General features: G+C 58.4%; 1 protein-coding gene across 1 annotated transcript; it reads left to right on the plus strand.

The window, feature by feature from the left end:
- Positions 1-1362: 1362 nt before the first annotated feature.
- Positions 1363-27345, plus strand: TMEM132E (transmembrane protein 132E). Its single transcript, XM_075720118.1, has 9 exons — positions 1363-1435; positions 14384-15278; positions 16212-16352; positions 20047-20239; positions 20492-20635; positions 24462-24667; positions 25248-25527; positions 25609-25800; positions 26317-27345. Exons 1-9 carry the CDS (start codon positions 1363-1365, stop codon positions 27343-27345), a joined length of 3153 nt encoding a protein of 1050 aa, XP_075576233.1.

The following is a 27345-nucleotide window of genomic DNA, read 5'->3' on the forward strand; positions in this document are numbered from 1 at the left end:
TGGCACGCAGGAGAGGGCAGGGCCGGCCGTGCAGCCCCCCCGCGCCGCACCCGGGGGTGGGGGGGTCGGAATGGGAACCTGCTTGGGGGGGGGTGTCGGGAAGCGGGGGGGTGGGGGCTGCATCGCATCGCATGGTACTGCACCGGCGGGGAGCGGGGCTCCGCTCGGCTTCCACCTCCTCGCCCGAAGAGGAGGGGGAGAAGGAGGAGGAGGAGGAAGGCGCCTCCCCCTGCCGCCCTCCCCTCGCTGGCACCCACCGGAGCCCGATGCGGCTCCGGCCGGGCGAGCAGCCACGGGAGCGCCCAGCGGCGGGGCCCCCCCGGCGGTGGGCACGGCACGGCCGGCCCCGGCGGCAGGCGGCGGGGGGGGGTCCCGGAGGGGGGCAAGGAGCAGAACCCCCCAAACTTGCCGCTTTCCCCAAGGCTCCTGCACCCCCTCTTTAATTTTATTTGCGAGCAAGAGGGGGTGCACCCCCCTCTTTAATCCGAGGGTGGGGCAGAGGAGGGGGGGACCCCCCTCCTTTGCATGCTCATGGCCGGGTCCCCCCGCTTGCAGCCCCCGCAGGGGGGCAGCGGGTGAGCCCCGGCCCCCCCCGGCTGCGGGGCGGCCGCTCCCCGGCCCCGCTCCCCCCAAACTTTGCCTTCGGATGCGGGGACTCCGCCGACGAGCTGCTCCTGCCACTGATTAATTGCATCTGCCTGGGATTAATTATTCACCCGCCTGCTTTGGGTTGTGGTTTTTTGTTACCGTTGTTTTTTTTTTTTTCCCTGGGGGGAGCGCTTTAATTCAGCTTTTTTTTTTTTTTTTTTCCTTTTTTTGAAGAACGGCGCTTGGAGATCTTATTTTTATTCTTGTGCATGGGGGGGCTGGCGACCTGCTAGCCCTGCAGCATCATCCTTCATCAGCACATCTTTTCTTTTTTTCCGGGAGGGGGTTACACGTGCTCTTCTCCCCGCCACCCCCCGGCTCCTAAGGAGGAAGAGGAGGAGGAAGAGCAGGGGGACCCGCCCCCGCCGGCTGGGCTCTCCCCCGGTCGCCCTGCAGGCACTGGGGGGGGGTTGCGGCAGGTTTGGGGTGCGGGGTGGGGAGGGGTGGGGGGCCGGAGATGGGGTGCTTTGCTCGCTGAGCTGGGGGGCACAAAGCCGAGCCCCCCCTAACCTGAGCCGCCCCCCCCCCCCCCCCCCCAAATTCCGCCGTTGGCTGCTGCTCCCGGCTCACACGTGGTTGGATTTAGGAGATTTCTGTGGGTTTTTTGGTGCTTGGTTTGGATTCCTTTCTTTTTTTTTTTTTTTTTTTTTTTGCCACGGGGGTGGCTCGGGGCCCGCCCGGCCCCCCGGCTTTCTGGCTGCCCCCCACCTTGCAATGGCCTCTCCGGAGAAGATGCCCCCCGGGCCGGCCGCCCTGCTCTGCTGCCTCTGCTCCCTGCTGCTCCCCGGTAAGTGCTGCTGGCACCGGGCGCGGGGCGGGGGCGGATATATAGGGATATATACGTTATGTGTGTGTCTGCAATACGGGGGGGTTTGCACCCATCTGCCCCCCTCGGGGCAGCCTCTGCCCCACTGTGCCCGGCTGGGACCCCCCCCTCACACAGCCGCCACCTACCCTGGTCCTCTGTGTCCCCCCCAGGGAAATGGATAAAGATTAGAGTTTATTCCCGGCTTAATAAAATGACAGCTTGTGTTTGCGAGTGCTTGCAGCGGGCTGTTTCCTCGGGCAGGGAGCAGGGTGGCAGGGGGGGACCCGGGGTGAGGGAGCTTCGGTTCCCCCCCAAGTCCCCCCTGCCCCTTGTCTCCTTAATGCAGAGCTGCTTTAGCAGGAGGATCAGGGGCTTTATCCGCTATTATCCACTCGCTTATCCCCCAGACCCGCCCCCAGGCACTTTCCCAACCTGTGCTGAGTTACAAGGCAAGCCTGTGGAAGTGGCATCTTTTTGGGGTGTGGGGATGGGGGTGCAGCCCCTGCCATCCCTCTGTTTCTTTCTGATACCCCCCATGGGTTTTGGGGCCAGGGTTTTGGGGCCGGCGGTGTTGCCCCTGCCTGCGGCCTGGGCGGGGGGGGCCCTTCTGCCTGCACTCATTTGCCCTGAGTTGCATCCAAATCACTGCTGTGCCACGGCCGAGCTGCGGTGACATCCTGGCCTGCCCTGGTGACAGCCCTGGGGATGCCAGCAGCTGCTACTGGGGGCTTTTTTTTGGCAAGTGAGGCCAAAGAGGGGTCACCTGCCCTGGGGGACACGGGGCTGGTTTCCGTGGATGTTTTTTTCAGGTGGTTTCTGTGTAAAACCAAGCCCCACAGATGCCCCAGCCAAAGCTGCTTTCCCCGGCAGCCAGCCTGGCTGAGCAGAAAGCGGGGGGCTGCTTGCAGTTTGGGGGGAGCCACCTGGACTCCTCCTGCCAGCCATGCTCTGACCATGGGCTTGGAATGTCGTGGGGGCTGCACTGCCCAGCTCAAACGAGTCCCCAGGAGCCGGAGGGGTCTCTGGACTGTGCCTGGCTCCATTTTGCACCGGCAGCCTGTGGCCGAGGTGCTTTTGGGCTCAGGCAGGGCTTTCTCAGGCATCTGCAGCCCCCTGAGGCTCTTTGAGGAGCTGCTCACCCACAGTGGCAAAAAAAGGAGGAGTGGGGACGTTGGGAGCATTGCAGGGAGCTGGCAGGGGGTTTCCATCCTTAAAAAACTCTGACCCCAACAGAGGAGCAGGAGCAGAGATGCTCCAGGCTGGCAAGCACTGCAACTTTACGTAGCATCCTTTGGGGTGGCAGATACTGCCCTCCTGTACCCTGAGACTGGGTGTTTCCTGGGGTGCTGCCCAGGTAGGGTTTGCTGGCTGAGCTCTCCTCTTTGGGACCACCAGCTCAGGGGGTTTGCAGGCAGGGGTCTGGCAGCCGGCAGGGAAGTGCGATCTCCTTCCGCTCCTCAATTTGCCTGGACGAGATTCAGCCGTCTGGGTCGGTGCTTCCCCAAGGCGGGTGCGCTGCCGAAGGCAGTTGTCAGCTTTGCTGGCAGGTGATGGGAAATATCCCTGTGGAAGTGATCCATCGGGAATTGCCTCCAGTGCAGGGGCTGGATGCAGCTCCCTGCTCCCCATCCCCTCCTGGGCATTTCTGAGCCCCCCTGTTGCTGCTGGGACACCAACAGCCCTCCGGGTCAGGCCTCTGGTTTATCCCAGGGCAGGATCTGGCCCCTGGGCTGGGGGATGCAATGGGTGGGGGGTTCCTGTGGCAGCGATGCCAGCATGAATTGGGTGAGGGTGGCCTGCACTGGATGCGGGGCTGGAGCTCGCCGCACTGCTGCGGGAAGATGCCTACGCCGGCAGGGAGAGAAGCCTCTGCCAGGAGTTTTTAGGCTCTTTTCAGGATGTGCAGCTGCCCTTGCTGCTGCCTCGGCCTTTCCTGGACAAATAAAGGTCTTGGAGGGAGCCGGAAAAAGAGGCTGAGAGCTTCTAATTCTCCCAGCTTTTCTTACAAATCGCCTGGGCTGGCCGTGGGGGTCAGCTGGTGGCGAAGCAGCACCCTGCTCTCCTGCCCAGGGTTTTTTATTCCCTTTTCCCTTGTTTTTTATTTATGAGCAACCCTCAGCACCAGCCTCGCCCCCGCTGTGCTCCCCTGCCAGCACCAGGAGCCCTGGGAGCCACTTGGCCACCGGCCCCAGATCAGCTGCTTTCAGAAAGGGGTTTTTTGGCACCTCTGGGGTGGGATGGCCTCAGGGCTTGCGGGAGGGATGGACAGACCCCAGGGCTGCAGTGTGGTGGGTGCTCGGCATGGCTGTGCTGCGAAGCTGCAAGGGACCTGTTGGGATGCAGCACGGGGCGGGGATTTACCCACCGGTTTGTGAAATAACTTGTGCTGTCCACGGGGTTGAGCTTGGACTCCTGCGTCTTCTCTCTGCTGCCTGCTGAGCCTTGTCCCTACAGTGTGCCTCAGTTTGCCCTCTCCCGGCAGCAGCACTCACCCAGAGGCTGTCCAGGGGTGCTGGGGTTATTCAGCATCTGTCCCGGCAGGCAAGGCAGGCTTGGGGTCCCGTGCTCGATCCTACAGCCCCAGCACCTCCATCCCACTGCTGGTGGGGATGGAGCTGTGCTGCTCTCCCCATATCTCTCACTGGTTATTCCCACCGTGGGCAAGTCCCAGACGTGGGGCTGGGGGCGAAGGACAACGCTGTGGTCCGTGGCTCCATCCCTGGTGGGGGGCTCCAGACAGCACACCCCAGCCCCAGCGAGGGGGATACAGACCACCCCCCATCCCTGTTTCTGCTCAGAGCATCTTTCGGCTCGGGGATTTCCAGACCAGCAGGTGGAGATGTGCAATAGCTCACTACTGAACCAGGAACATACACCAGCGTTTGCTCATTTAACGCTCGAACCGGGAATGTACGCCTGGCATTTGCTCATTTAACAGCCCCCATCCCGGACATGCCGATGGGGTCAGAGTGGCCAAGCATCCTTAGCTCCAGCCAGGAGCAGGGAAGGGGCAATAGGATCTTTCCTTGCCCTGGCAGGCAGGTGAGAGGACAGGATCCAGCCTCTGAGCTGGGTTAAACCTGGAATGAGTTTTACCTTCAGTGCCACAGAAAAGGGGGTCACGCAAGGGCCCACTCCATCTCCCCCCCAGCCCTGATACCTTAAATCCCAGCAGGATGCCTGTGCTGGGATGTGGGTGTGTGAAGATGGACACCCCACTGGGAAATTCCCTTTTCTTCTACCCCTTTTGTCCTCTTAGTGTTGTTGAGGAAAGAGAAAAGGATGAGGGATGCTATTGGTGGCATGGTGGAAATCCTCTGAATGATGATTTTGGCAAGCATCAGTCGCAGGGTTTGGCCCTGGGGATTTTGAGATGTGTTAGGTGCCTTGATACCTTTGGCCAGAACCGTCCTTTTGTGTGTGCATGATGCCACACCCTGGGCTCAGCCCTCTGCATCACTGGGGGAAACTGAGGCAGGGCATTGGGTGGCAGCAACCCCCTGGCTGGCGATTGCTCAGTGATTTTTAGAAACCTGTCTATTTTGTTTTTTTTTTAAGTGCTACTATTTAATTCACCCCACCGTGACTGGCTGCTGAGGTCCCTCATTGCCCAGTCTCTCTGCACCCTAAAAAGAGGAGGAAAGTTAAAAACAACCCAGCCAGGTCCCTGCAGAGCATCCCTGATGTTGCACCAGCACATCCCAGCTCCATCCCCTCCCATAGCCCCCCAGGCTCTAACAGGGAAGTGGGCAGCAGGACATGGCCTCATGCTGGGAGATGCGGGGAGATGATGGGTGAGGGAAGGGGTGCTTACACAGCATAACCTGATTTTTTTCGGCTCCTGCAATTGCCTGGCCAAAATAGTCTGTGATGGGTGTGTGGAGGAATCTGCGAGCTGCCTGTGTGTTCCTCTCCTGCGCGGCGCCTGTCACTGCTGCGGTACGAGCATCCAATCCATCTGGAAAAGGTCACTCTCGCTAATCTAATCAGAGTCTTTTATTATTAAATACACGGCTCTGCTAATGAGCAGCACCCCTGGGAGGGAGGGAGGTGGCTGCTCCTGGGGTGGGACACGCTGTGATGGGGCCGGGGACCCCGGCGGTGCCTTTGGGGATGGGGCTCCTCCCAGGGAGTTTGTCCATGTGTGAAGCCAGGAAGAGAAATGGTTCAGTGAAGGAAAGTGAGGCAGGTCCTGGTGCTCTCCAAGGGGAGAGGAGGTTGGAGCTCACTGTTTCCCTGAAAATTGGGAGAAACTGGGTCCTCCAGCCACATTTGATGGTGGCCCAGCAATCCCCACCCTGGGGGAGGCACCAGCCAGGCTGGAGGTTCTATGGGCTGTTACCTCTCCCCCAAACGCCCCGGGTTTGGGATGCAGAGGCTGCTCCTTGGGATGTGGCTCTCCTGGGGACCAGTCCCTTAATTTTTTCTTAAGCTCTTGACCAACCTGTTGCTGCTCCCCGCTGGGCACACGTCCCTTGCCGCTGGCTGGCTGCTGAGCCCCTTGCTTGCTGGTCTTGCCTCCCAGGAAGACACCGTAATCAAGGCAATTCGCAATCTTCTGATGAAGCTGCCGTCTTCTGCCGGCGAGCATTTTCCCATCACTTGGACAATATTTGCCATCCTTGATTTTTCAATAGCTCTGCTAAAAGCCCAAGCAGATGCTGCTGTGGTGTGGCTTTGCCCCCGCTCGCAGGCACTGTTCCTTCCTGGCCCCTGCAAGCGTTAACTGGGCAGATTTTGCTGTGATTAAATGGGCTTGGCTGGGCTGGGCTGGGGTCTTCCCCAGGACTGGCAAAAGTTGAGAATTAATTAATTTTTAGTTTCTTTTTTTTAAAAAAAAAAAAAGCTATGTTTTCCCTCTTGAAGATAAATAAGGTAGAAAATGCAACACCCGCCACTGCCAGCTCAGTGTGGCTGCTGGATGCGCTCCTCTCTGGGTACCAGCTAAATTAAAAAAAGGAAGGGGATGTATTTGAGCCATACATGTTTGGTGCTATGGCTGCTTTGCTGGGTGGCAAAGTGCTGAACTGGTGAAGTCCCCAGCCCGGTGCCTGTCCCTGACCCTGCTTTTGGGGCCACCAAGTGGGGTCTGGGGCTGATGCTGGACCCCAGCCCCGCCTATGGACTGGGTTTATCTGAGGGTCCTCGTGCTCCTTGGGTGCCTCTGGAATTGAATCCCACTCCAGCTCTGAACACAGCCTGACACACGTCACCAGGGGGGAAAATTAATTGGCATCTAATCAGTCTGAAACATGTCACTCGGCACAGCCTGGGCTGGTGGTGGCGGGGCGGGGGGGCAGGGGGCACAACATATTTGGTGTTCAGATTTGGAGGGTGCTGGGAGGATGTTCCAGCTCCTGGCCATGGTGGGAGGGAATGGAGAGGGGACAGGGGATCCAAGCAGGACATATGGCTTTTGGGGGGTCATTGCATCACCTCCACCCCAGCACTGTGATGCTGGGGGCTTCTCTTTCGGGAGCTCCTGTCGCTGCTTCCCCAGGCCACCCTTCAGGGCTCTCTCCTGCTGCCTGTCCTCCCACTTCTGGCTCCTTGGGGGGGTTATTTGGGGAAACCATCTGTGACTGCCTGCTGCTGGGGGGGGCTGCTCCCACCTCCCAGCCTGGGGGGAACCCAGCATGGGGGGGGACCCAGCCCAGGACCCAACACAACACATGCTGGGGGCTCAGGGCTTGCCAGCTTTATCTTGGGGCTGCTCCCCCACCTCTGCCTTTTGGAGCCCCCAGGCATCCCTGTGGACATTCATGGTCAGGCACTTCCTCATCTTTTTTTTTTTTCCCCCTTTTTAATTCATTTCTTCATTTTTCTTCCTCCTCCATAAAGGCCCTCTCCTCCTGTCCCCCGGCCTGTCCCTTGCTGTGATTTGTGGAAATTGCTCTAAAGTAGCTGCTGCATAAAAGCCTTGCCTGCTCCAGGAATTTATGGCAGGCTGCGCCTCTGCGCGGCACATCCCATTTAGGCCGCATTTATTTATTCCTTTAGGTTCCTTGCCTTTTTCCCCCCTCCCTTTTAATAATTTCCTGGGGAAATGCAGAGCTCAGCACCACAGCCTGGTGTGGTGCTGGGATGGTTCCCTTTTGCTTAGTGCTGCTGGCCCTGAAATACAGGCTGTGTGCTGGTCTGGGGCTGAGTCCCACCAGCATTTCTTATTTTATTGCTTCTGCTGATAAAGCCGGGCTGGACCTTTTGGAGGGGGAGAAGTCTCAAGGACCTAAAAGAAAGGAGAATATAGCAGTGCCCACCGGGCTTAAGCACAACGCTGCATTAGACACCAGAGAATCCACTCAGAGCCAGTGCTGCTGCTCACAGGAAGGCTGGATTCACTTTTCCTGGCCAGCACCTGCTCAATTCCTACCCCAGGCTGGTTTTGGGAAGCCTGGACCAGTTTACCTCCTGGGCTGAGTGTTGCGGTCCTTGATACCATGGGGCTTCCCAGCCCTGTTGTCCCATCGCTGCTGCAGCTGTGGGCAGAGCTGCGGGCTGGGAGCATCCCCATGTCCCTCCCTTCCCCGCGGCCGGGGCGTCTCACCGCCACGCACCGGGGGAAGGTAATTTTACATTTGTAACAATTATTCACTTAATTGAGTTCCAATTAGCTAGGACTGGAGATGGAGGCTCTTGGCGCATTGGAGGGAAGGGAGAGCTTGTTGTCTTTTATGTCACCGAAAACAATTTTCAAGGCTCCGGCTGCTGGGAAACATTTTGGAGGTTTCCACGAGGGGCCTGCCTGTATTTTCTAATTTCAGCGTGTGTTTTATTACCAGCTGTTTTTTTCACTGGCTGCGTGGAAGTGCGGAGCGGAGGGGAGCTCATGTTGGGGCTGACTGAGTGGAGGTGGAGGTCTCTGTTTTCCCCTTTTTGTTGTTTTTTAGGGTGTTTGGAGGCACTGACCCTGCTTGGGTGGGAGTGTAACATGGCAGGGATTTGTGCTGCAGGGTGGGGAGGGAAAGGGGTGGGTGCGATGCCCATTCCCGGGACAGGTGGGGAGATAGTGTGTGAGCCCAGCCCTTTCCTGGGAGCTGGGGCTGCCTCTAGCTGGAACATCCAGCTGTTGGAACATACAGATGTGGGAGGTCCAGGTGCGGGACGTCCCTGGCATTTGGGGCTATTGCCGCTTGTGTTTCCCCTTTGTGCTTGGCCCTGATGGCTGTGGGGGAAAAACCTGGACCACCAGATTTTGGGGCTCTGAAGCCTCAGCTGGGGATCTGTGGGATGCTTGGGGGAGTGGGGTGGCTTTATGCTGGCTTCAAACGAAACAGCAGTTGGGACCTCTATGCTGGTGTCCTGGTGCGAGACAGCTGGGCTGGGTTTCCTCCTTGGGGGCTGCAAGGTTTTGCCGTGGTCCCCTGGCTCTTGGTGTTTTGGGAGGAGCCATCACCCCATTGTCTCATCTGGGTGCTGACCCATGTGGGGAAACTGAGGCAGCGGCATGTCCTGCCCTCGTCTTCCTGATTCAGGGGTGGGATCGTCACCTTGTCACCCTGATATGGGGCAGGATCTGGGGAGAATGGGAGCACTAGTGGTCCCGGCATCACTGGTGGTCCTGGCAGCCCCATGGGAGGGATATCGCTGCATGGCCAGGAGGAGAAGTGTACCCTGCTTGTGTTTGCAGAGAGCTGGAGACGATAGCTGTTCCCTGGGCTTCTGCAGTTGGCAGGGTCCCGGGGCCCATGTCCAGGGTCTTTGGCCACTGATGAAATCCCACTGCCTTTTCATCCCATGGCCAGGAATTCTGGCAAGTGGTGAGTGCCCAAACCCCTCGACAGGAGTCCCAAGCCAGGCTTGAAGCCATCGTGAAGCCCTCTGCTACGGACAGTAACAGTCAGCCCCATGCCATCCCTCCCTGCGGCCTTCCCATGTATTTATTGAGGCTTTTTATCATCGTGTCAGCTCAAGTCATTGCTTTATGGATGACTTTTCCAGCTTGCTCTGAGGCGGGACCACCGTGGGAGCCCAACCACATATGGGCTGGTGTGGGCTAGAGCCACGGTGCATGGTGGCGGCCTGGCAAGAGACCGGGCAGCCAGGGCTGGTGTCTCACATCACCAGTATTTCGGCATCTCCCTCGGGGCTGCATTTGGCTCATTGATGCACCAAGCCCCCAGTGCTGCCTGTTAACACCATGAGAGTTTTTAACCCTCCTGGCATGACCTCAAAACCCCCCTCCCTCTTCTTCTTCTCCACAGCTTTTTCCTGTATGCTCTTCCCCTGCTAAGTGGGGATATACATGCTGGAAACCCCCCCACCGTGTCCCATGGGATAAGCCTGGATAAAGATCCCTCCTGGAGTGTGGCTAAAGCGATCCCTATGGCAGACAGCTGGGGCTGGGGCTAAGCTGAAGCTCAGTGCTGGCTATCAGTGCTGGATAAGGGGAGGAGGAGGAGGAAGAGGCTCTTTGGCCTCGGGATAGTGGATAGGCACAGGGATGGGGCTGGTGAGGCTGCAGTGGGTGCGGGATGGAGGGGCCGAGCTGTGATCCCCCTGTGCCCCGTTTGCTGGGGATTCCAGGCAAGAAGGGAAGGTGAATGAGCCAGTGTTCCCTGCCAGTCATAGCTACGTCCAGTCTGCCTGTCAGCCTCTTTTCCCATGAGTCCGTCAGTCTGTCTGACCCCAGCATGCCCAGGGACAGAGCAGGAGAGTGGCTGGTGGTGACCAAAACCCCGCGCTGGGGCCCTCACTGAGGCAGGGGTGGGCAGGAGCTTTTGGTACTGCTTTTTGCAGCAGCAGGACTCCTTCAGCCTGGGGGGTCTTCTTGATTTTAAGGCATGGCTGGAGGGTGCTGCCGCTGTCCCTGTGTGGCCTCACGGGTGGGGGCAGTGGCTCAGCCCATCCGGCCCCGTGGCTGGGACACATCTGGCTGGGCAGATGTGGGGGCTCAGTGAGGGGTTCACCAGCAGTTGCGTGTTTCCATCTCCCTCTCTTCCTCCCTCTCCCTGCCGTGGGTTGCAGGTCACCCTGGCTCCCTGTGGGCTGCTATGGGGTGGGAAGGAGGGGACACATGGGAGTCCTGCCCCATCCTGCTGTGGGGCTGGGGTTGCTCCTCAGCCTGGTGGGGGTCCAGGCAGCTCCCAGGCCAGTTGGAGCCTGGCCAGGCACGGAGATCTGCTTTTTTGCTTGCGGTGCTGAGCTGCGAGGGTGGAAGGACCATATGGTCCCCTCTGCGCCAGCCTAATAAACCCAGGAATGCAGGTCAGGCACTGCAAATCCCGTTAAATGCAGCAGGCCGCAGAGCCGAGCCAGCGGCCAGGGCTTAACCCTTCTGTCCCCCTAAACCCAGCCAGAGGTAGGGGCACAAGAGCCGCCTTCCCTCCCAGGGGCTGCTAGCAACCAGGGCAGGGGCTGGGGACAGTGGTGGGGGGACTGGAGTCTCCTGAGCTGTTTTCCTTGTCTGTCTATCCTTCCATCCATCCTTTCTTCTTCCATCCATCTTCCTTCCATCGCTTGAGCTGTTGTGCCATCCATCCTTCCTTCCATCCTTCCTTCCATCCATCCTTTCTTCTTCCATCCATCTTCCTTCCATCGCTTGAGCTGTTGTGCTTTCCATCCTTCCTTCCATCCTTCCTTCCATCCTTCCTTCCATCCTTCCTTCCATCCTTCCTTCCATCCTTCCTTCCATCCTTCCTTCCATCCTTCCCCTCTTCTCCCTCTTCCTAGAGCTATTCTTTTGCTGTCCATCCATTTCTGATCTGCCTATCTCCTTCCATACATCCATCCACGTACCCTTTGTTCCCTCTGCTGGTTCATCTATCCTTATCCACCCTTTCTTCCTTGCTACCTAGCCAGCAGCCATGCAGCCATACATCCATGCATCTCCTTCCTCCCTTCTCCTTCCCTCCGCACGCTCTGTCCCTCTGCGGCTCAGAGGCTCAGGCTGGGCTGGGTTGTGATCCACCCTCCTGGCACCCACCCCAGGCTGGATATGGCTGGGTTAGACCCTCTCCCGGCAAGATTAGTTTATGGCCAAGGAATGGAGGCGCCGGTCCCATCCCCCTCCCGGCGACAGATTATAGCATAATTTAAATGCATTTTGTCTGTGGAAGGAAATAGCTTCTCTGGGTGCCGGCAATCCGCCTGCACTGAACTAATCATGACCGTTGCATTAATTTCCATCCCAGCTTGTCCCTGCTCCCTTCCCCCATCTGGTGTGGCCGGGGTGCAGGTCTGTATGTGGGCTTGGTGCCGGGGCCACCCCTGGTGTCCCTACCACAGTGGGGCTTGGCACCGTGGTGCCTTATCTGAGTTGTGCAGCATCCCCAGCACACGTCTGAGAGCCCTGCCTGGCTGCAGAGAGGAGAGGGGCCTTCCTTGCCCCGCCTCAGCGCACAACCCTTATTTGCCACCAGAGAATCCCCATGGCAAGGAGGAAGGAGCTGGTTGCTGGGGTCTTGGGCTGGGGTGTCTCTGCTATGAGCCGGGGCTGGGTGCCAAATTGCAGTCAGATTTTTTTAAACGGCTGCTTTTGCCCTCCCAGTGCAGTGGGTGGCAGCAGGTGTCCCTCACCAGCAGGCAGCTGGGTATGGGCTGGGTGCTCACCGGGGTGGCACAGAGGCTCTACTGTCCCCCCACCCAAGGGACAGGCAGTGACACCAGGCATTTTGTGCCATCCCAAGGGTGGGTTTCACTCGGGGCTGTGCTGGGCATTGGGTTGGGTGTTTTTTGGGTGGGTTGTCTTCATGAAATGACCTGATCCTTCCCCAGGGAAGCCCAGAGGTTTTTAAGGGATAAAAACTGATGCTATTTCAATGAGTCAGTTAAACACAGCCTCCTTCCTGGTTGCCTGTGCCTCCTTCGGTCCTGCCGTACCTCACCCAAGCAGTCAGGCTCGTGTCACTCCAGCTGGTGGATCCTGTTCCGCAAATAATCTCATGCCTTGGAAAAAATCTCTTTTTCTAATTGCTGGGGATGGCAGGAGCAGCTGTGACTGTGTCAACTGGGATGCAGGGAGGACACAAACCGTCACGTTTCATGGCAGAAAGCAACCTCTGTGAGCCAGAGGAGCAGAAAGCCCCTCGCTGGTGGTTATTTCCGAGCAGAGTGGCACCCATGGGTGCTTTCTGGGGCTCATCACCTCTCCTGCAGCTCCTGGCTCTCCAGGAGGTGGGAAAACAGAGCGGGTGAGCGGGATGAGCTCAGCAGCCGGTGGTGAGCAGGGTTAGTTTGGCAGGTGCTGGAGCTGTGCCCATGGTGGTGCTGGCATGGTGGCCTCACCAGTGATGCCGGCAGCATGTCCCAGGCCTCCCGCTGGCCCCGGGGAATTTGCTGCCTGGCTCTCGGACAAGTTTCATCCCAGGCGGTGTAGCTGCAGATGCTGCCCAACCCCATATCAAGTGCTAATCCCTTTATGAGCCCTCTAAGCTGCTTAACTCCCCCGTGCCCACAGCATGGGGTTCCCCGGGTGGGCTGCGGGGTCCCACTTCCCCTTTGGCCCTGGGGAGGCCCAACCAAGGCCATGCTCCTGGCTGGGGAAGGCCCCAGGGTCCCGGCATGCTCCGAAGCCCCCGCCAGGGAGGGGGCCGAGCTGTTCCCAGGAGCCGAGCCGTCACATCCGTGCCTTTCACCATTGCTTGACACGGGTAATTTGGGCTCTCCTGCTCGGGAGCCGCTTGGGAGCAGTTGCAATCAGTGCCGAGAATGGGGATGCGGGGGGCTGGCAGAGAGCCGAGGGGGGCGGAGGGGACCCAGGCCTCCTGGGAATTGCTGGCAGCCGCTGGCGGATGCAAAGACCTTGAGATGTCTTCCAGGCTCCTGCAGCTGCCGGCACAGCGCGTGCCATTGGCCCGGCTCTGCACCGACCACCTTTCGCAGCATCTGCTTTAGCAGAAAGATTTTCATGGGTTTTCTTTCTGCTTGCTGGCCACAGCAGCAGGGTAGCTGACTCCCTCTGAGGGGTTTGGGCAGCTCTGGCCCCTAGGAGTGCGTGGCCCGTGGGCACTGCATGCTGCCTGCGCAGGGGCTGCCAGCTCTGCCTGTGTGGTGTTTATTCTTTTTTTAAGGCAAAATGGTCAAAGTGAAGGACAAAAGGGATTTCCCAAGGGCCATCAGACTGGACACTGCTGGGGTTTGCACAAGGTGGCACCAACATCATCTTCCTCAGTCTTCCACCAGGTTGTGTCCATGCCTGGAAAAATTGAGGCTGGGACAGCTTTGGTGCATGGGGACAGCACCATGTGGGTGGCACCCCCGGGTGGGTGACGGATGACAGACTGCCTGTGACACCACCTTTACAGGCAGCCCACAGGGACAGAGTGGGTCTGGGATGAAGGAGCCGATTTAGCCACCTTCTCTCTGTGATCTGGGAGATAAAAGCAGGAGGAAAGCCTTGATCACGGATACTTGGTGGGCTCTGCCAGCCAAAAATTAGCCTGGACCTGCCTAATTTTTGGTAATGAGCCTCTGGAGAAACTCAGCATCCTTTTCTCCACACATTTGGAAGCAGGGGTGTAGGCAGTTATGCCCTATTTCTATGAGTGGGTCCGTGCTGTTTCGGCTGGTGCCTTGGCGTGGGTGCCAGGGTGGGTGACCAGTGCTTTGGGCTCCTCAGGGGCAATACTGAGGTTGGATGTGGCTTCAACATACCCTGGCCCAGCCTTGGGCAGCCCCTGAGCATCCCTCTTCACCGTACACCCCGTCCTATGCTGAGGGCAGGCTTGGTGAGGCTGGAGCCGCCTGCCGGGAAGCACAATGATGCCCAAGCTCCCTGGGGAGGTCTTTCACAATTTTGTTTGCAGGAGAGAAACCCAGCCAGGCTCTCGCTGCCCTTGCGATGGGTTTGGGGGCTGAAGCACCAGATCCTCCTTGCCATGGGGCTGGACCACTCCCGCCTGGGTCTGCTCTCCCTGCTCCGGGGCTCGGGATATGCTCTGGGCAGGGATGCCCTGCACTAATCTGCACTCTCCATTCCCTTTGCAGCCCATGCGAAGGGGCCAGCCCCCAGCCCCGAGCCTGCCGAGACCCCCAGCGCCATCACGCTGCCCGTAAGCTACCGCCTGTCCAACACCCGCTTGGCCTTCTTCCTCAAAGAGGTGGGAGCTGGCCCGGCGGGAAACAGCAGTGCCCCGCTGCAACGCGCCGAGCCCTTCGTTGTCTTCCAGACCAAGGAGCTGCCCGTCCTCAATGTCACCCTGGGGCCCTTCAGCACAGGGCTGGTGCTGCCCAAGGAGCAGCTGCAGCCCTCCAGCACCCTGGAGGTCCCTGACCGCCTCACTGTCAACTGGAAGGTGCGCGCCTTCATCATCCAGCCCCGGCTGGTGGCCAACCAGCCCGTGGTCCAAGTGCTCTTCTACGTAGCCGGCCGGGATTGGGATGACTTCGACGTCACTGACAGGCTGCCCTGTGTGCGGCTCCATGCGTTCCGTGACGCCCGTGAGATCAAGAGCTCGTGTCGCCTGCGGGGCAGCCTGGCCACATGCCTGGTGCAGGCAGAGCTGCCCCACGCCTGGTTCGGCCCCCCGGCCGTGCCGCTGGGCAGGCGGAAGAGCCCTGAGAGCCTGGAGATGCCAGGCGAGAGCCAGCAAGCTGAGCTGTACTACACCCTGCACGCCCCTGACGGGGCCGGCCAGTGCCTTGGGGAGACAGTCCGCCACGGAGCCGGAGGGGCCAGGACCGAGGGTCCCACACAGCACCCGCTGCTGCGCATCGGCAGTGTCAGCCTCCTGCAGCCCCCCCCCGGGCAGCCCATGCAGGAGCATCGGCTGGATGGCAACGTCTTCATCCGCCTGCCTGACAAGCCCCTCAAGCCGGGCGAGGTGCTGAGCATCCTCCTCTACCTGATGTCCAACTCCACGGTGGAGCACTTCACGCTCAGGTAAGGTCCCGGAGCTGTCCCAACTCCAGGAGCAGCCACCTTTCAAGGTGGTGGTTGTTTCGGCTGGGCCATGTGAAGGCAGCCGTGGGCAAGAGGGAGAGAATGGGGAGGGTGTATTGCATTTATGGGACCTTCTGGGGGCTGGACCGGGTCTGGCAGGGCTTTAGGAAGGTGATGGAGGCCAGAGGAGTAGCTGGCATGTGGTTTTGCAACGTTTTGGGGCTTTGCATTGGGAGTTTCTTGGAGGGAAGGGAAGGGCTGTCCATCCATGGTTTCCATCTCTGCATCGACACTATGACTGCTGCCTTTGCCCTCCCAGTGCTCCCAGTTGTGCTGGGATTAGGGCCCCGCCAGCACATGTGGGTTTGTTCACAGCCATTTTGGGGACAAGGTGTGGTATGGCCATGGGGCTGCTGCAGAGCAAGCAGGGGCTCCCCATGTCCCCCCCATCCTGCCCCTGCACTGCCCTTCCCAGTGCTGAGCACCCCAGTATGGGGAAGTACATGGGGGGACCCCCCTTGCTGCATGTCCCTAAGGATGGAGGGATGAGCCCTGGCCACATCTCTCCAAAGGTAAATACCAGTGTCCCTGTGGCCACCAGGCCAGCAGTGAGCCCCTGGCATGGGGGTCATGGCACTCCAGGCTCTCCTGTCCTTCACCCTGGGGATGCCCAACCTCACAGGGGTGTCACTGTCCTGGAGGGCAGCACTGGGGCTGGGGGACCAAACTCCTGCTGGAGGGGTGATGGGGGGGACAAAATCCTATGAAAAAGAGGGGTGGGCTCCCCATGGCTGTTGCTGCCAGCCTGGATGATGTTTCCAACAGCGAGGATGTATCAGGGGCAAAAAAATCTGCCTGTGCCTATGGTAGGGTGCCTGGGGATTCCGGGGTGCCCAGGGGTGAGGGTCCATCCCTGACCATCACTCTCCGCAGGGTGAAGGCCAAGAAAGGTGTCAACCTGCTCAGCACCAAGTCGAGGAGTGGGCAGTGGCTGGTGAGCTCAGAACTGCTGACGGGTGGCAAGCACTCCACCGCCACTGTCGACGTGGCCAGGGCAGACGGTGCTGGGCCCAGGTACGGGATCCCCCTTCCCCAGCACCAGGGGGGGTGGGGAAGTTGGTGGGGTTTGGCGTGGAGCGGTTCTTCCTTTGCCCCCACCCTGGGTGTCTGGTTGGCTGCAGTGCTACGTGGGTGCTGGCAGGGGAAACTGAGGCATGGCAGTGCACAGCCCGGAGTGTGAGACTTGGAGGCACTGAAGGTGGATGAACAATTCTGGGGCCATACCTTCAGCCCAGCTGAGGTCGGGGTAGGTCCCACACCAACATGGGAAGGGGCTTAATTTTATGTGTGTGTTTTAACCTTGACCGGCACTGTGCAGCTGGCTAAAAGGCAGGTGAAGGTGGGTTTTGTGGCCTGAGGTGGGCAGGTTTGTGGTCAGGCAGGTAGCTGCCTACAGGCTGTGTGATGTGGTGCGTTCAGGTGGGATCTGCTCCGGGTCAACACAGGTGACCAAGCTGGGGCTCAAGCAATGCGCTCACAAGTCATCGGTACCCTTTAGCAGCTGCACCCCTGGCTCTGAGCTGGGATCACCTGGCTGTGTCAGATGCTGGTGGGCACATGTGGTGGATTTTGGGGCTGAACTGTGAAGCCATGGAGGATACCCCAGTTTGTGGTGGAAGTATTTTAATTTTTTAAGAAGTTTTAATACCATGAGAGGCAGCAGCTCTTTGCTGACTATCCTGGTGTCTCCTCCGGGAAGGAAGGGGAGCAGTCCCCAGGCAAGGTCCCACCTGGACCCCAAGGTGATGGACGAGTGTTGGATGGGGAGCACAAACCAAGGCAGCACCTGAGACGGGCAGAGCTGGTTCTGCCCTGCTCGACACAAGGAAGATGCCTGTTCCTGGGGCTCCAGGAAAGGTTCGAGTCAGTTGAGGGAAGTCCAGGGGATAGAAATAAGAATCATCTGAAGGACTGAGGGCACATGAAGCCAAGTTGAAAACCCAGAGGCAGCTCAGCCCGGAGACAGGGAGATGTGGGACTGGCCTGAGTGCATGGAGGCTGCAAGGGCGAGGGGCAGCTTTGCGCCTTGCATCCATGTGGACAGGACATGGCGAGCAAGGGCAGGGGATGGGCACGGGCTCAATATCACTAGCAGGAGAGACTTTGAAGTGCTGCAACACAATTGTTCCCTGCCTACAGCATCTCAATCACCGTGTCTTTGGGGACAGGGGCACAAATGTCTCTGGGAGCTGGGGTAAAGCAAGTTGATGCACTTGAGTCATTCCTGGCCTCTGTGCTGAAAATCTCCCTGTATCTCTGCCCCCACCCCAAAACTGAGTGAAGCTGGGGATGAGCTCTTGCAGAAAGGAGATCCTCAGCTCTGACTGCTTCGAATGTGAGCTCAAAAGCTATCTGCAGAAAAACCCTGCAAAGGGCTTGCCTGGAGGATGGACTTTCCTTTACCCCACACCATTGCTTCCAGATACAAAATGCAACCGCAGCATCTGAGCCCACAGCCCCATGGCTGACATCAGAGTGTCCCCGGGGCCATGAACCCCCCCATCCTCTGCACGGCCACCCCAGCCCCCCTGCACGTGGCTGCCAGACCTTCCAGCAGCGAGATCCTTTCCTCTTCTCTCCCCCTTCCCCCTCTCCCTGTCTGCCACCACCGCTTCAAATCAGCCTGGAAAGGTTAGAGACGGAGGATGAATTTAAAGTGATTACAATCACCTTTTAGACAAACAACTCCATCAAATATTAACGGAATGGAAAGTATGAATGACTCAAAGCTGTGTTGCCCTCCAGGCTGTGCAACTGGAGGAGTTTTCTTCGCTGGGGCTCTGGGGACTTTTGGCAATGCTGGCTGTGCAGGGAGGGGGTGAGGACCCTGAGCTTTGGGGTGATAACAGCCAATTTTGGATGTTTTGCACCCCAGCAGCTGCATTGTAAGTTATTCCCCCAATCTGGGCAGCCTGGCTTTTGTCTCTGCTGTGGCTGAAAGCAGATGATACTCGGGGAGGGCAGAAGATGGTGGCTGGCCCTTGGCAGGGCTCCTGGGACACATAGGGGCACCCAGTGGTGAGGAATCCCAGCGCCGAACTGCCTCTGGCATGAAGCCGCAGCTCTGTTTGCCTTTGAACATGGCTCTTTCCAGCTGTATTTAATATTTCTGTGTTGAAAGAGGCAGTGAGCACCCAAATCCCCTTCTTCAGACTGGGTGGCCTTTGGTGATTCCCCTTGCACCCCTGTAGCTGCCTTGGGGTTACAAAGTCACAGCAGGACCCCACCAGCCCTTGCGTGGCAGCTCCACTGCAAAACCCATCGTTCCTGCCATGGGAGCAGGGCTTGCCATGGCCTGGAGCAGCCCCGGCTTCTTGCTCTCCCCTTTCTGTGCTCCCTTTCACTCATTAGATATTTATCAGAGAGAAACCCAACTGTATCCTCCATCCCCAGATCGATGGCACCTTCTCAGTGGCTGCTACATGGCACGATGAGAGCGAGGCTGGTCCCGGCTTCCCCTTCTGCAGTGATTTCACCTTTCCTCCTCCCCCTCCCTCCTTCTGCTTTGGGGGGGCTTTTGCCAGCTCTGCGGGTCACGGGGTCTCTGGGGTGTCCCCTGGGGTGCTCCATTTTGGGGGACCATTGGAGAAGTTTGACTTTTGGGGGGGGGTTGAATCCTGAGTCCCCCCTCCAAGGGATGTGCAGGTTGGACACAGAGATGGGAGGGTAGGATCGCATCTAGGGAGGTTTGCTCTGCTGCTGCCGGCTGACCGTGTCCAAGCTGTGATGCAGAGGACAAGGAACACCAGCTGCTGAGTCCCCTCGTCCCCTTAGACTGGCACTATGTGTCAGGTTTGGCACCACTCAGCCTCTCCATCCTGTCCCACCTCAGGCACACCCCAGGGTTTTCTCCCTGTCCCTTAGCTCCAGGTCCCGCTGTCCTCAGCAGCAGCATTAAATGAGTGGGGCTTTGAGGAGCCTATGGTCTTGGGGTCATTATCTCCTGCTGGTCCTGTCTACCTCCCCATCCCCTGGCCATCTGCCATAGCTGCCTGTGGAGGCCGAAGGACAGCCCTGCCCCGAGTCCCAGCCCAGTGTTGTCCCATCTGCTGTCTGTGGTCGAACTGCTTTCTCCTGTGCCTCAGTTTCCCCATGTGATCCCCTTGGAAGGGTCTGTAAAAACAACGGTTTAAGCTGGGCTCTTGCAAAGGGACTTATTTGCTGTCCCCAAGCGTGCTGCCATCCCGGGTGTGGGACACTTGGGGTTTGACCTGTGGGAGATGAGCGTGCAGGCAGGGGCAGCCCGGGGTGGTAAATCCAGCCTCACTGCCGGGAAGAGGGAGCCGGGGAGATGAGGGCAGCGCCTGCAGCCACCCACCGTGGGGCCAAGGACACACACTCACCCTGTGATAATTTATCACCCAGCAGCCTTGGGAGAGCAACCGCTTGAGCCACCAAGATTTTTCTCCCGCTGGGGAGCGGCAGAGAAATACATTTCTCTCTCCCACTGGGAAGATACCCGTGGGAATCTGCACGTTCCCTTTGGAGAAGCCCCTGGCAGAGTGGGGGATCAGGTCTGCTGTGTTTGGGGACAACCATTGTGGTGGCACCCACAACACAGTCCTCCTGGCAAGCATGGGGACCCCAAGAAGGGACCTGCTGGGGGTGCTCTGCATCACTAGAGGGGACTGTCCAATGCTGATTCCAGGGCGTCTGCAGGACTCAGGGCACCCAGCTCACTGTGTCCCCCTCCTGTCCCCCTGCCCAGGGATGGGGACTCCTCCTCCGAGATCATGCAGCTGGATTTTGAGATGGAGAACTTCACCAGCCAGTCGGTGACGCGCCGCATCATGTGGCACATCGACTACCGGGGCCGCAACCCGCCACCCGACCTGGAGAAGGTGGTGACGGAGCTGACGGTCATCCAGAGGGACATCCGGGCCATTGTGCCCCTGGCCATGGTGAGCAGGTTTGGAGTCATGTCCCTGCCCTCTGCTTAGCTTATCTAATTTGATGTTGGGGATGGGTTGGGTCCCCCTGAGGGATCTCCCACCAGTCCATCTGCCCCGTAGCACCTATACATCCATACATCCCGCCCACCCATCCACACATGGGTCCTTCTTTGCCCCAGGGCTGGAGCAGGAGAGGGGCCAGCCAGGATCAGGGACAGGCTGCCCTCTAATGTGATGGGCCCCTTTGCATTCCATCCCCAGGACACAGAAATCATCAACACGGCCATCCTGACGGGGCGGACAGTGGCCATTCCTGTGAAGGTCATCGCCATTGAGCTGAGTGGTGTTGTTGTGGATGTCTCGGCTATGGTCGAGTGCAAGTCCAACAATGAAGACATCATCAAGGTGGGTGCGGGGAGGGGGCTCTAATGGCCCTGGTGAGGGGCTGAGCTTCCTCCTGGGGTGCTGACCCCAACAGTGGTGCGGGCTGGAGCTGGATGAGCTAGGGCTGGTGGCTGCGCTGATGTGCTGCACAAGCCCACCCCATCCCAAGCATCATCCCTTCGGTGGCTTCAGTCCACATGTGCTTCTCCCTGAAATCTGTTGGGAGAAGGGCAAGACACTTTATCACTGTCCCTGGAGAGGCCGCAGGATGCTCCAGTGCTGCGCAGGCTGGCACTAGGCAGTAGCAATAACTATGGGTTATCACAGCACTTAGTGCTGATAAGGTGAAATACTGTCACCTCGCAGTGTAAGCTGCATGTTTCCAACAGCAGTGTCACTTGTGCCTCCGGGTGATGTTTATCTCCCGTTCAGATCGGACGCTGGGCTGAGCTTGGGCTGGGGGCTGGCCCCAGTGACGCATGGGGGGATGAGCAGGGCAGTTGGGGACAATGGAGGGAAAAGGGGGGCTGAGGGAGAGGAGCAAGATGGGCTGCACGGGAGAGATGCTGATAAGGTGAATGCAAAAGGCTTGCTGTTGCAGCAGCAGTGATTGCCCACACTTCACACCAGCCGCTGAGGCAGCAGTCGGTCCTCAAATCCAGCCATGATTTTTCCATCACCAGATCCATTCATCCGTATACATCTTTCTATCACTGTATGCATGCATCTACCCACCTGCCCATATTATTATATCACCATATCCATCCATCCATCCATCCACCCCTAGACATCATTACCTTCTCCCAAACACCACCAGCCCCCCTGCATGCTCCCAGCCAGCCTGCCCTCTCCATGTCCCCGCTGCGTCAGGAAGAGGCAGCGAGCCACAGTGGGGTTCTGGGCTCTCCCGGGTCCCCTAGGCAGGGTGGCATGGCCCCTTTTCCACCGGCTGATCTCCCAGATGAGCCAGGCGTGATGGGCAGAGCCCTGGCCCCATTGCCCTGCGCCCCAGCCGCGTTGGGACTTGCTTTCCCTGGCAGTCCATGGGTGCATGGGTGGGTGACAGCCACTGTCACAAACTGTTTACCCAAGTTCTTGACTAAAACTCCCATCTGTGCGATTTACAGTGCCAGTGCTAATTTATGGAGACCGGTCCTCCGCGGGGTGATAAAACATTGGAGCAATAATACACTTCAGGATGGACTCCAAGACACTTAAACTGTTTAATGTGCTGCCTTTCTACTCATAAATCTATTTACACGCTGTCCCCAGACCTGGGGGGAGCAGACACATGCACACAAGCTGGGATGAATAATGCATGGAGCAGCCCTCCAGCCCCGGCTCACCTCCTGCTTGCATCCCACTCGCCGCTCGGAGTCCCGTGCAATTTCTCGCTGAGTTATTTTGTGTTTGTGCCGGAGCTTCGTTTCTGAGGGAGCTCTTGGTTACCTGCTGAGATTGGGGAGTATGATTACAGTGTCAGGGCTATAAACCTGTTACATAAATCAAAGCTTACATAGTGGGATGCGCTATCTGTTACTGTAAATAATTTAACGTGAAGGAGGGCTGGGGAGCTGCTTCTCCCCACGCTGCCTGTGGCTCGGTGGTGGTTGTTCTCATGTCTAATGTGGAGGGAACATGTCCTGGACCTGGTGGAGACACAGCTGTGAAGGGGCCAGGGCCACCTGTGAAGGATGGTGGGAGAGCATGGGTGGGAGTTGTCCCCCTCATCCCCTTCTGCGGTGACACAGGGCAACTGCCTAGGCTGAGCTTAGAGGGAAGGACCTCATCACCCAAGGTAGCGTACAAATCCCCCTTCCCTGCCTGTGTTGTGGCCTCAGGGACGGTGTACATGTTGAGGGACATGCAGGGAGTGGAAGGGCCACCTCTGCCACCAGCAATGCCCAATGGGAGATGCTCAACCTCAACCTTTCTTAAGAGCCCACCATCCACATCTGCTTGAGGACCCACCAGGAGCAAGTCAGCTCAGTGGAGCTCAGCCTCGAGGACCCTGGTCACCCACAGACCCCTGGGTGGCCAACATGGTGTCCCACCAGCCACAGTGGTTTTTCCCACTCGCAAAGACCTTGGAGAAGATGTGTCCCCTTGATCCCACGCTCGAGGCTGTGCCAAGGGGGAGAGCTCCTGGCTGCAGAAGTGGAGCCAGCAGCGCCTTGGCTTGGAGCCTGGGCAGACCTCAGCCTCTCACTTCCCGATGCCTTGCTACGAATCCGGGAAGTTTCTCTGAACAAACGTGCACTTCATTTAAAAGCTAATCTGCAGTCAATCCATCATCAGGACAGGCCTGATGTGCTGGGATTTTTTGTTGTCGTAGTTTCAACCCCCCCAACTGCAAAGCAAGTGGTCCCCAGAAGAAGATGCTGGTGGGGTTTATTAGCTAAGGTAATACAAGCAGCAGGCAATCATATTTATTGTGATAAATGGCACAATGTCCAGAGCACTCCTTTGCTGGAGGATTCGCCCAGGAGCTCATCTTTATTCCAACGCCGCCCTGCCAGAGATGAGATTGTCTTTTCAGACGTGCTGAGCTGGTATCTCTGATAGGAAGACAAGGAACAAACCTTCCTGCATTGCGCTTCCCTCCCATGCCCGGGGAGTGGGGACTTCCTGAAGAGCCCAGGTCTCAGGCTCTGCCTCCTCCACCAGCCCCGGGGACCATGGGTGCCTCACGGTAGGCTCCCGCAGCCAAAACGTAGAGCTCTTGTAGAAGTCAGGTGCTGCTCATGGACTTGGAAATACATAGTTTGTACAGCTGAATGACCACAGGTGCCCAAAGATAAGGTGAGGAGAGAGACAGTGATGCTGTCACCTCCACTGTCAGCTACCGTGCAGGATGGACTCAACCCCTTATCAGCCATCAGAGAATCCATGTGGGATACCAGGTTCTTGGAAAGAAGCCTTTCTGTGCTGTTGAGATGCTCGGCGCATCTGAGAGCAACTGTGCTCTTTGCTGGCTGAGCAAAAGGGTTTTGTTTTTCCCCAGCAGCAAACAACTCGGATGCAGTTCCTGATGGTGTGGGCGGGGGAAGAGGATCAGGGTTGGGCCATGGGGCCACTGCAGATGAGAGGTTGGAGCCTCCCCAGCCTGCTTGTCTGCTCCCACCCTTGCTGGGAAGGAGAACATGTGGTTGACTCTGACGGCCTAAGCTGAAACACGGGTGATACTGCAGTGGCATCCTCTTAGCTCCTTAATTGGCTCGGATCAGTTGGTAATAAGTGGCCCCCGCAGGATGTATTTGTTTTATAGCAAATTTAACTAATGGCATTTGCATAAATGGGAATTAAAAGAGAAAGCGAGAGAAGAGAACATGAGGATTCAGATGGACTCTGGGAAGCTCTTCCTGGGGTTAGCAGGAGGGATGGGGACAAGGCACTGGTGGGTAGCTGCACATGGGCATGCAGCTGGTCTGTGCTCACTGTCTGTGCCCTCTGGGTGTGGATGGAGGAGATTTTGGGGCAAGTGTCCCAGTTTGCAACCTCTGTGAAGTACCCGTGGATGCTTCTAGCTCGAGTGTGGTAATGGGGTACAATTTGGTGTAGGGGCCAAAGAAGCTGAAGCACCAAATGAAGGTGCCCGCAAGGGCTGGCAGAGGAGCTGGGTCAGGGGGAAATAGATGTTACAGACATGGTGTGTGTGGGTCCACGCCTCTGAACAGGGACCTCGGGGAGGAGAGAGCATCCCCGCTCCTGGGGCCACCTTTAACCTGGTACATGCTGGGTGAAATTCTGCTCCTTCGGCACTTCCCATCCTCCGGGCAGCTTCCTGCCAGGATCTCTGGTGTGTCTGCTGGAGCATTGCAACCCCCCATCCTCCCTTCTCCCCCAGGTCTCCAGCAGCTGTGACTATGTCTTCGTCAGCGGAAAGGAGTCACAGGGCTCCATGAGCGCCCGGGTCACCTTCACTTACGAGCACCTCTCTGCCCCACTGGAGATGACTGTGTGGGTGCCCAAACTGCCACTGCACATTGAACTCTCGGACGCCCGGCTGAGCCAAGTGAAGGGCTGGAGGGTGCCCATCCTGCCAGACAGGAGGTGGGTGCTTTGGGGCCACTGCACCTGGGATCTGTCCAGCCTGGAGAAGGCAAGGTGAAGATGGTGATGAGGGTCTAATTGCCTTGTTCAGCTACTTAATGAGGGGGTTTTAAAGATGGCAGAGCCAGAGTCATCTCAGGGGTCCCCAGTGAAAAGGTGAGAGATCATGGACACAGGTTGCGTGTTTGTATGGAAGGAGGAAAATTTCACAATGAGGATGGTCAAACACTGGAACTGGTGGGGAACATCTACCTTTGCAATGGTCAAAACTCCAGAGTTAGCCCTGCTTTGAGGTTAGAGACTTCCAGGTGTCCATCCCATCCTGAGATATCTTGTCCTCTCGGCTGGTTAGGGGGCAGAGATGCAGGTGACCCCCCCTTGCCAAGTGCTGCTAAAGCCCTTGGAGACCTCATGGGCAACAGGTATCTTTATGGCCAGGAACCACCAGTTTTCTCCCACGCTTGGGGAGATCCTGTGTTTCTCCCTGCCTGGCCACCCCTCTCCTTTCCTCAGGGAGGGGTGAAGAGCTGTGGCAGCTGGGAGCTTTGTGGTGCTGCCCACCCACTGTCCCATCCTGCAGGTTGGTGCGGGACAGCGAGCACGAGGAGGATGAAGAGGAGCGGAAGCAGAGCCGGGGCTGTGCCCTGCAGTACCAGCATGCCACGCTGCAGGTCTTCACCCAGTTCCACACCATGGCAGCGGAGGGCACGGGGCAGGTGGTCACCATGCTGGGGCCCGACTGGCTGGTGGAGGTCACCGACCTGGTCAGCGACTTCATGCGCGTGGATGACCCACGGGTGGCCCACATGGTGGACAGCTTCACGCTGGCCGGGAGGGAGCCGGGCACCACACTCTTCAAGGTACCCCCTGGCTACCTTTGCCCACCTCTGCCAGTTTGGCTGGGGGTGGCAGGCAGTGATGGGCACCCTTGTCCCCTGCAGGTGGTGTCCCCACTCATGGAGGCAGTGCTGGGAGAGACACTGGTGACGGTGGCAGAGGAGAAGGTCAGCATCACGGACCTGAAGGCCCAGGTGGTCTCCAGCCTCTCACTGTCCCTCCACCCCAGCCCCGGCAATAGCCACACCATCATTGCCCGGACGTCTGTGCAGCAGACCCTCAGCTTCCTCAAGCAGGTGAGGCCAGGGGCGTGCACTTGGGTGTGGGGGGGCCGGTGGGGGACTTGGGGTGGGGGCTCCATCTGGAACCCCCCCCTCCCAAATCCTGCCCACAGTAATCCCAGGCCCCCACAGCACCCACTGTCCTCCAGACACCCTGGTGGCCTCCAAAGCACCCGGAAACATTCATGCAGACCCTGCCCAGCCTGGGGACAGGACACAGCCATGGGGACAAAGGGTCTGGAATAAATCCTATACAGCTTCCAGCCCAGCTCTGGTAGCCACATCTGGCACCTCTGGGGCTGGGATTTGGGGTGACCCTGGGCAAGCATGGGGAAAATTGAGGGAAGAACAGGCAAAAGGCAAAAACTAGGTGATGGTTGGAAGGAACAAGATGGATGATGGAGGGATAAAGGGTGAATTGGATGGAGAGAAGGATGCAAAGGAGGAGGGATCTATGGAGGTATCGATAAACAGGGGCAGGTGGGACTGGCATTGTGCTGGGCAACCTGGGTGCCTGTGTTGGTCCCACAGGAAGCGCTCCTGAGCCTGTGGATTTCCTACAGCGACGGCACCACGGCCCCCCTCTCCCTCTATGACCCCAAGGACTACAACCTGGTGGTGAGCAGCCTGGACGAGAAGGTGGTCTCGGTGACCCAGGACCGGGCATTCCCCTTGGTGGTGGCAGAGAGCGAGGGCGCGGGGGAGCTGCTGCGGGCTGAGCTGGTCATCTGTGAGAGTTGCCAGAAGACCAAGCGCAAGAGTGTGCTCTTCACAGCCTTGGCCAGTGTGCGGGTCCACTTTGGGTCCGAGGAGGACCCAACCTATGACTATGACCATGTGTCCAGCAAGCCGGGGCTGGCAGAGACAGGAGCGAGCACCACCCTGCGGGCAGAGGTGGAGAGGAAAGCAGAGCCAAACGAGGACAGTAGGATGTCCAGCGCGTCTCACCCCACTGAGGACTTCCCCACTATCCCCACTGGCTTCGTCCAGGTGACCAGGGGGCTGACGGACCTGGAGATAGGCATGTATGCCCTCCTGGGTGTCTTCTGTCTGGCCATCTTGGTCTTCCTCATCAACTGCATTGTCTTTGTGCTGAAATACCGGCACAAACGCATCCCACCTGAAGGCCAGACAAACATGGACCATTCCCACCACTGGGTCTTCCTGGGCAATGGGCAGCCCTTGCGGGCTCACAATGACCTCTCCCCCCAGCCCGAGAGCCCCGGGAACCCCCTGGAAAATGTCCAGACCTGCTGTCACGGGGACCACCATAGCAGCGGGAGCTCGCAGACCAGTGTGCAGAGCCAGGTCCATGGTCGTGGGGACGGTTCCTCAGGGGGCTCCACGCGGGACCAGAGTGAGGACCCGCTCAACTCACCCACCTCCAAAAGGAAGCGGGTGAAGTTCACCACCTTCGCCACATTGCCCTCCGACGAGCTGGCCTACAACTCCATCCCCATCGCTGATGAGGAGGACTTGGAGTGGGTCTGCCAGGACATGGGGCTGCAAGACCCCGAAGAGCTTCACAACTACATCCGCAGAATCAAAGAGATTGCTTAA

The sequence above is a fragment of the Pelecanus crispus genome, chromosome 12, assembly GCF_030463565.1.
Source record: "Pelecanus crispus isolate bPelCri1 chromosome 12, bPelCri1.pri, whole genome shotgun sequence".
Lineage (NCBI taxonomy): Eukaryota > Metazoa > Chordata > Aves > Pelecaniformes > Pelecanidae > Pelecanus > Pelecanus crispus.